The 10,000-nt window shown below is 46.8% G+C and overlaps 1 protein-coding gene across 2 annotated transcripts in view; it reads right to left on the bottom strand.

The window, feature by feature from the left end:
* Positions 1–10,000, bottom strand: part of LOC137893860 (guanine nucleotide-binding protein G(o) subunit alpha) — a 42,524-nt gene that overhangs the window by 13,088 nt on the left and 19,436 nt on the right. For both annotated transcript variants that reach the window (XM_068739307.1, XM_068739306.1), the window contains exon 4: positions 876–1,036. In XM_068739307.1, the coding sequence (XP_068595408.1) occupies positions 876–1,036 (161 nt within the window). The remainder of the gene's footprint in view (positions 1–875; positions 1,037–10,000) is intronic.

Here is a 10,000-nt window from a genome sequence, read left to right as displayed (position 1 = left end):
CACACACACAAATTACACTGAGGTCGACGCCACTATATTTACCAAAATTCAACCCTTAGACATCTTCAGTAAAATTGGTTGACGATGAGCGATAGCTGGAGACAGCCTTTCAAGATGATCGATTTCTTTGAGCCAATAATCTCAGGAAGCTGTTCTCAATCAAATTCTCGAAATCTGCCATCAGCAACTCAAAATAACAAACTGCGACGACCAACTGTTCCGAAAGCAACTCAAAAAAGCTGCAAATCTATCGCTGGTGTTTTTAAAGTTACGGCGGTAACTAGGGCGGTAACTACGGCGGTAGCCACGGAGGTACCTACGGCGGTAACTAGGGCAGTAACTATGGAGGTAACTAGGGCAGTAGCTACGGAGGTAATTAGGGCAGTAGCTACGGAGGTACCTAGGGCGGTACCTACGGAGTTAGCTACGGATGTACCTACGGCGGTAACTAGGGAAGTAGCTACGGAGGTAACTAGGGCGGTACCTACAGAGTTAGCTACGGATGTACCTACGGCGGTAACTACGGCGGTAACTAGGGCAGTAGCTATGGAGGTAACTAGGGCAGTAGCTACGGCGGTAGCCACGGCGGTAGCCACGGAGGTACCTACGGCGGTAACTAGGGCAGTAACTACGCAGGTAACTAGGGCAGTAGCTACGGAGGTAACTAGGGCAGTAGCTACGGAGGTAGCCACGGAGGTACCTACGGCGGTAACTACGCAGGTAACTACGCCCGTGGCTGCTGTCGCACTGTGAAGGTGGTGCCGGCTCGTCTTTAGAAGTGACCTCATATTTAGGCCTCTAGATTTTAGATACGCTGTGAACTGGCCAAAGAGGCGGCCGTCAACACTCAGGCATGCCGGCGTGCCTCCACGTACTATTGTGCTGAGTCGTTGAGCTGATACTCTCGGGCGCGGCCGAAACACTCCTGGATGCCAGAGTCGGACCACAGACGCATCATGGCGGCCAGCAGCTCGGCAGAGTACGGCTCCGTGTCCTCCATGCGACTGACCACGTCACACACCATCTTAGCGTCCGCCTGCAAGAAACACGAGAGCAGGAGGTCAGTGCACGTTAGCAGTAGAACTAGCCACGCTAGTTCTACTGCTAACGTAGAAAAAAAAAAAAAAAAAAAAAGTAGAACTAGCCACACAGAAACCATCAGTCAGACGTGGTGCATCATCATATCGATTCACGGGGGGGTAATAATACAAGCAATTACAGCCCCCTCCCTTACAGGATGCAGCAGTGTCTCGTGGGCCTTACAGCCCCCTCCCTTACAGGGTGCAGCAGTGTCTCGTGGGCCTTACAGCCCCCTCCCTTACAGGGTGCAGCAGTGTCTCGTGGGCCTTACAGCCCCCTCCCTTACAGGGTGCAGCAGTGTCTCGTGGGCCTTACAGCCCCCTCCCTTACAGGGTGCAGCAGTGTCTCGTGGGTCTTACAGCCCCCTCCCTTACAGGGTGCAGCAGTGTCTCGTGGGTCTTACAGCCCCCTCCCTTACAGGGTGCAGCAGTGTCTCGTGGGCCTTACAGCCCCCTCCCTTACAGGGTGCAGCAGGGTCTCGTGGGTCTCCCACAGGTTGGGCTGTTTCGCTCGCTGGTTGGTCGGTTTCGTTGCTCGAAGAAAATTTCCATGAAAGATTTCCACAGAGCACTCAGAGAGCGCAGACCTCCGCCAAGCAGCTCATGGAGCTGGTTAGATGCTGAAGCTTCATGGATTCGTGGCTGCAGATCACTAATATCTGGTTTCTCACCAACAGGTTGGTTTAATCGGTGAGTATTTGTAGCACCTGAGTTGTTATCTACACAACTAGTGCATGAAGCCCTGCACACCTGGCTGAATGCACCACCGTGGCTTGTTGTGTTGAAACCGATGAAGGCGTGCAGAGTCGGGGCGGATGCTGCCATTCCCCGACTCTAATTCTATTCTGACGTTATGATTCGATTGCACAGCACTCAGGCTGAAACGATCCGCTTGAGGTTCCACGTCCCCCTGGAATGCCCAGCATGCCATGCAATCAGCAGATAAGGACAGACGACTTGCGCTTGGAGACGCACTTCCCAGTGGTGTTTTGAGCTAAGTGCTAACGGCAGCCTCTCGGCCGATTCGCTCGGGGAGTGCCAGCCTTGGACAGGGCAGCTCGGTTTCATCGTGATGTCATCGTATTTTTATAATACTGCCCCCCAAGGGTGGAACTGTTTGACTCAAAACATGCACCTCTTTGGCCTCCTTCAAAACGGCCCTAAAAATACACATTTTATGGGGACAGAAACGGAGATAGTCATCACGACTCTCTCCGGATCAACCCCCCCTCCACCCCCTTTTTTGTCCTCCTACGTTGCACATATGAAGTGTCTTTGTAACTTATTGTAATTTATGTAATCTATTGTCATTCATTGTCATTTTGCATCAGTGGTGTAATTTATTTTAGATTAATTGTTAGTTTGCATCGGTGGTGTAAAATCATTTTATTTTTCTAATGTTACTTTGCATCAATTGAGTTATCGAATATTGGTTTTATTTTTATGTTTTAGTTTTATTAGTTTTATTTGTATTGTTAAATGTCGATGATTTATGTACGAAGGACTTTCAACGGAAACAAGACCGCAAGGGCTTTTTAGAAATGCTCCTCTTAGACAGGATGTGTGACTGTACTTGTACTGTAATACATGCTACTGTTTGACTGTACTTGTACTGTAATACGTGCTACTGTTTGACTGTACTTGCACTGTAATGCATGCTACGGTGTGACTGTACTTGTACTGTAATACATGCTACTGTTTGACTGTACTTGTACTGTAATACATGCTACTGTTTGACTGTACTTGTACTGTAATACATGCTACGGTGTGACTGTACTTGTACTTTAACATTCTATCTAATAAATATATTCATATTCTTCAAGCAACAGTCCCACCCTAGTTTGACCTGCAGAATGGGAGTCCTGGATGAGAATCCTGTCCAGTTGTCTCTTTTTTGATTCCCCCCATTTGTTTCTGTCCATCTCTTGTTCTTGCCCAACACACTCCTAGTCTTTTGTTCTCTCAAGTCTTTGCTTTCTCCGCTCATCCTTTCTTTCCTTTGTTGTAATCAGCATGTTTTATTGTCCATCTTCCTCTTCTTCCTCTCTATGTGTTGCTCCAATCCGCCTTTTTATAAGGGTACCGATTCATTTTTGTTCGTGTGTGTTTTCTGGAGAGAGGTGCGGGACAGCAGTCTGCAGAGTCCACACAGTCTTTAAGTTTTGTTACCTCAGAGGACCTTGGTGGTTTCGGTCCCAAAATGCAATTTTATTGAAAATGATGTAAACATCGTATTTTTGAGCCTTTTCAAAAATCTGAGTCCAGATAGTTTTAAGGTCCCTTTCAGGACCTGAAGTTCAGGCGATATGATTTTAGACTTTTCAGAGGTCTGATGAGGATAAAGTGGCCTTTTACTGCAGGATATTCTGGTGATGGATGTCTGTTGCTTCCTGTTGTTTGGCTCTAATGACAGAGTCGCTGCCCGTCTCCCTGCGTTGGACACGGAACAGCCAATCTGTGCGTCAATCGTTCCTCCCACATCCTCTGCATCTGGGCCATTGTCTCTTCCTTACCTCTGTCCCACCCGCTGGCACCGATTATCTCTCATCTGCAGCCAATCGTCGCTGTAATCATCAGCAAACCCACCACTTTACCTACATTTAAAACACATTCTACCATCCTCTGACGTGTGTGTGTGTGTGTGTGTGTGTGTGTGTGTGTGTGTCAGATCTTTGTCAGTGAAATTTGTAATTACAAACAACTAATTTCCAGAGTCAGACAGACACGAGAAACATTCCATATCCGGACTTCTTCCATTTCCTGAGAGGCATGTGTTTGGAAAGTCCCCGCCTCCCGTTTAATCTGCTGCTTTAATCCAATCTGGACATTTCCCGACTCACACTCCGATCCAGACCGGATCAGGGCCAGCCTCAGGATCCCTCACTGCACGTACAGGGAGGCTGCGTGCGTGTGTGTGTGTGTGTGTGCGTGCGTGTGCGTGCGTGCACACCTCAGTGAACATCATCTCAGTATAAATAGACAGGGCTGGTCTTTGTGGTTGTTCTCCTTTTTTCTCTGGTTTTTTGTTCTTCCTCATCTTTCTTATATCAGGAGCTCGTTTACGTTAGAGTGAAGAACTCTTCCTCTTCCTCTTCATCATTCATGTCAATCATATCTCCCCACCTTTATCCACCTTTCCTCTGCCTGTCTGTCAGAGTCTAACCTTTACTATTCCTCCTCCAGACATACCTCACATGACTCCAGTTTACCTACTCACACGCGCACGCACCCACCCACACGCACGCACACGCACGCACACACACACACACACACGCACGCACGCACACGCACGCACGCACGCACGCACACACACACGCACACACACGCACGGACACAAAGACTCACACACACTTTCCTCCTCCATCCTCTGCTTGCATAGCCCACCCTCTTGCTCTCTCTCTCTCTCTCTCTTTGCATCATGTGACTCTCAGCTGCAGTTGCCATGGTGACCATCTTCAATTCCCAGGAATGCAATCTCTTTTCTCTCTCTCTCTATTTGCCCTTCAATCCATTCTGCCCCGCCCTCCTCCTTTTCATCCTCCCGTCCTTTCATTCATCTGCTCCTCCATCCGTTCACGTTTTTTTGAAGTGTGATTGGAAAGCGGAGTTGATGCTTCGTCATTCACCGAGTCGCCACCGCATCACGTTATCCAGCTCAACAATCTGAGACGAGCTCAGAGGAGTCAGAACCCCAGTTTAGACCCTTTCTACCGATGATGTACACATTTCAGTACACCTCTGTGTACTTGTACAACCTTAAGTCAGTGGTGTCCAAACCTGGCAGCACATCGGGGGGACGTTCACAAGATGTGCGTGCACTCTCCCCGTGTCTGCGCACCGCAAGTCAACGCGCTACCAGTGGCTCGTGCGTGAGTCAAAGAAGAAGAACCGAGTGGATAAAGTTTATTTCTGGTGGTACTGTTCTGGAAAAAATGTTTTAGTGTGTGTTAAAAAAAAGTATACTGTCACAGATATTTTATATCAGTGTCTGGTAACTGCATGAACTTGTGGAAAAAGGGTAGAATAATGGACCAAAGTCCCCGATGTGTGCAAATAGTGGTCTCACGACTCGGCCTTTTCCTTGGAGGCTGACATTCAGCACATTCAGATGTTTTGTCAACCAACGTCAAACCTGCCATCAATTCGGTGGCATTTCTTACATCGGTTGTCCCTTTTCAGCCAAAAACTGTCCAACGCCCGCGCTTAGAGAAAACAACAGTGTGGTTCTCCTGATGAGCCCCCCCTCAGTGTAATAGATTACAGCTCCGTTTTCATCTCTTATTTGGGTTCCTCCAGTTCTTCACCAAGGCCATAGGTATTATCATGTACATGTATTAACAACATTACTATTATCATGTACAAGTATTAACAGCATTAGTATTAGCATGGACCCCCAAATCAGGCAGCTACTTCAGCTTTCATCCATCCATCCATCCCCCCCCCACCCCCCAGCACTCGCTGAATAATGGAAGTGATGAAATATTAAACTGTTGTTCAGCCCTCCTGGAGACTGCCCCACTGGAGTCCTAACACACACACACACACCCACCCACACACACACACACCCACACACACACCCACACACACACACCCACCCACACACACACACACACACGCCGCTGTACCCGAATGCAAAGAAGATGTCTTGAATTTAATTTATTCTTCACTGGCAGGATTTGCACGTTGTGCACGATGACATTTAAATCAGATGATAATGATTTTGTTATTTTGACGGCGAAACCTGATCAATCCGCACCAGGACGAGTTTGATCAGGTTTTGTGGCTTCTGAAGATTATGAAAACAAGATAAATAAATGAAATAAACCCAGAAAAGCACTCAGAGAGCACAGACCTCCCCCAAGCAGCTCGTCCCCCTCCTAACTGGATCTACACCGTCCACATGGTGATCTGGATCAGCACCAGAAGGTTCTAGATTGTTCTCGGTATCTTTTTACACCAACATGAAAAGTCAAAGTGACTCAGAGTTGAGTATTTTTAACTGATTCTTGAATCCATAAATGGGTTTAGTGTTAAAATGTAATATTTTTTACTGACTCCATTCCAGTGTGTGTGTCTCTGTGTTGCCCTGCGATGGACTGGCGGCTTGTCCAGGGTGTACCCCGCCTCTCGCCCATTGACTGCTGGGATTGGCTCCGGCTTGGCCCGCGACCCGATAACGGATTAAGCGGTTGGAAAATGAATGAATGAATGAATGACTCCATTCCGGATGAAATTCAGTGGTGAGATAGAGAACCCCGCCCCCTACATGACTGTGTCAAATTCCATAAACATTGGTCAATAATCAATCGAGATTTGAGGAACAAACTTTGAAGATCCATTTACTGCAATGTTAATTTGACAAAAATGTCAAAGTGATCCAGAATTTCCAACATTTGCTGAAAATTATTTGAATATTGTTGGACATTTCAAATCAGAAATGTCTCACTTATTAAAGCCCATCAGTGTCCATCCATCCGTCCATCCGGGGACACGGGGAGAACGCATAAACTCCATAAATATAGGATTCGAACCCGGAACCTTCATGCTGTGAGCCAACACAGCGCTAACCGCTACGCCACCGTGCTTTTCCTCTGTTCCACCAGCTCTCTTCCTTTCCATGCTCATTAAACTGAAATATATTCCTTTTAATTCCTCTTCTCAACTCATCGATTGCTTCTCAATCCAAACGTCCCTCCACATTTGCTTCTTTGTTTTCTCAAGTGTTCATTTCAGTTCTCTCTCTCCTTTCGATTCTGTTGGGTATCAGTCGCTCGTCCAATCAGCATCTCTCACTCCCTGTCTCTATCGTCTCACACTTCATCTATACTTAGATCCAACAGTGAGCTGCCACGCCTCCTCTTTCCAAACATACACCTCAGAGTCTACACACACGCACACACCTACACACACACATACACACGCACACAGCAAATACTTATTAAATCATTGAAGGAACGGCACCTTATTGAAACTTGGCCGGAGGAAACAAAATACATCAACGATGTCATATTGATGACCTTAAATAATAGATTTGAGTCATATTTTGGGACGATCAGAGCTGCTACACAAAATAAATATAAACAAGAGAAGAAGGGCGGTGATATTTGGTCCTTCCTGTGGGGGTGTCGGCACGCTGGCAGTTTAGAAGCCTAATTATACACTTTCTAGACTTGCATATTGACGCCTGTTGTCGGTTCTCACCCATGCCAGTCTTTAGAGGGTTCTTTAATTATGATGTTTGTCTGTGACCCAAACTGAAGCCTGGTACTAAAGTCTGTTGGTTTCCCTGCAATTACTGTATCAGGGCAAAATCAAGGTCTTTCCAGGGAGCTTGGTTTCATGGCCTTACAAAGCAAAAATGTGAGTCGGATGCAGAAAATGTATCTTGATGCATTTAGAAGATTATTGCATTTCAATGATTCTCTTGATCAGTCTGGAAAGTCTTTGCATTAAATTGAATACAATATTTAGAATAATTGTAGTCACTCATGTTAGATATTTTGCATGCATGCTCACAATACACAGAATAAAACAACAAGTAAATATCCGTAGCGCTAAGCTGATGTGATCTTATGTTTGCAGTGACAGAAGGAGAGATGGAGGGGATGAGAGAAAAGCAGGAGAAGCCGAGAGGTGGAGGGGAGGAGAAAAAAGAGAGCGATTGAGAACCAGAAGAGAGAGAATGTGTTTCTAACCAATAGAATGTCAACAATCCAGGCCAAAACACAGCATCCAATCATGTAAAGGCAGCCGGTCAGGCGACTGCATGCTTCATGGAGGTGGCCTGCTAGACTGGTTGCTAAGGTAACTGGTTGGTATCCAGGAGACTGGGAAACGGGGTTTACAGAAAATGAGAGACTTTTGGAGAAATAAAGAAAAGAGTGAGGTGGGAGAAACAAACATCACACACAAACACACACACCTACACACGCACGCACACACCTACACACACACACACAGGCTGACCTCACTCCAGAGGTCAGCCAGACCACCACTACAGTAAACTAATCCTAACCTAATGCCAAGACTTTCATTGAAGGATTGAAGGTTTTGGAATGTGCAGTTTGTCCCCAAAGGGAGCGAGCAGATTTACATCCCTGAAATATGACACGTGTACGTCACACACTCACTGCAGAGACAGGACAGGTGAGTATTACCTTCAGACATATGAGTATTACCTTCCGACAGACGAGTATTACCTTCAGACAGACGAGTGTTACCTTCCGACAGACGAGTGTTACGTTCAGACAGATGAGTATTACCTTCCGACAGACGAGTGTTACCTTCAGACAGACGAGTATTACCTTCTGGCAGACAGAACACATTGTACTTCAGTTCAGCTAAAGGCACCTGAAAGCAGTATGGGCGTGTCCTGTTTAAGGGAAGAGCTTGTTTTGTCCGTTCACAAGTGCCTCATCAGGCTCTTCATCCAAAGCAGCTAACAGGGCCGCTCCGCCTCTCTGCTTGTGTCCCCGGAGCCAAATGCAGAATGAGTCTGAAATGCCACGATTCAGCACGCAGTCTTTCTTAAAACAGCCTTTCATCTATATAAAAACATATGCTGGTGAATATTATGCCCGCTCATTAACAATGATGCTATCAATCATTAAAACTCCAAATGGTGACAAGTATCCTGACGGAGCGCTGGCATCCTGCTGCACAGTCTGTGCAAGACTTTTACTAAATCTTTTTTTTAATTTGCACCCTAATATCCCGTCACCAGTGGAGTGACACGTTGAGGCTTCTTGGTGCACTATGAGGTCGGACATTCATCCGGGCACCCACAGGAAGACCTGGCATAATGGCAGCAACTCCAGGGCCAGCTCGCGCTAGCTTTCTCCACTTTTCATGTGTCGTGTCATCTTTTCCGTCCTGGATGATCCCAGATCCCAGTTCCCAGGACATTGATGAATAGATTCTATGATTTGGCTGATTATTTTTAGGCCTGTTATGGCGTCCCACACCTACAGTGACTCTCTGACCTTTCAGAGCCATGCAGACCAGCACCACTTGTCCTGGGACAGTGGGCTTTTGTCTGGTTGAAGACTAAAGGGCATTGGTAGTCAGTCCATCTGCCTGATCAAATCAAGTTGTCTGAGTCAGTGATGTCCTTAAAAACCCCACGTAGATTATAACTTGCTCAAAGAGCACATCCTGGTTTTACTTTATTCTGTATATATTTTAGTTGCTATCGTTCTGTGCACTGTCAGGGTCATTCTGGTCGACCTAATGAAGCCCTTCATAATAAGACTATGAAAAGTGTTCTATAAATATGACTATTATTGTAATTATTATTACCAGTGTGTGGCCAGAAAGGGTTGGGTACCACAGAGAGCTGTGTGAGTGTGAGAGCGACAGCTATGTGCTAACACTCGGCTGGCTCATCCACCCCGTGTGAGTGTGTGTGTGTGTGTGTGTGTGTGTGTGTGTGTGTGTCAGCACCCCGTAGGCAGAACTTTTTGCTGTACAACACTAGAAAGCAGCAGTGATGGACTAGCTGCCTGGCTGGGTGCTTACCCTTTTTTCCCACTTTCTTCTCTCTCTCCACTCATCCCTTCACTGGGGTCTATTCCAGCTGCCCCCTCTCCCTCCTCTTCGCCCGCCCATCTGCCAGACACACACAGTGTTGCGCTGAGGCGTATTACTGTATGCATGACAGGACTCACTGTAGCGGAGAAGCCCCCAAAGAGCATGTCAGACCAGAGCAGCATTAAGCCTTCCACTCTTCCCCTGCCCTGAAGCACTTTCCCTTTGTGCCGCCCACTTCATCCCAACAGTCTCCAGTTCACAATCCAAGGCCTTCAGCTGCACAGTGAGCGATGAAGCCTCATTAAAATGATCCTTGCTGAGTTTAAGTTCAATAACACTCAGGGCAAATTCAAATGCGATAAATGGGGACAAGGACGACACCTAATTTACCC

Source organism: Brachionichthys hirsutus, chromosome 5 (genome assembly GCF_040956055.1).
Source record: "Brachionichthys hirsutus isolate HB-005 chromosome 5, CSIRO-AGI_Bhir_v1, whole genome shotgun sequence".
NCBI classification, from domain to species: Eukaryota; Metazoa; Chordata; class Actinopteri; order Lophiiformes; family Brachionichthyidae; genus Brachionichthys; species Brachionichthys hirsutus.
The sequence above is the reverse complement of the archived record's forward strand: the minus strand, read 5'-3'. Positions and strand labels throughout refer to the sequence as shown.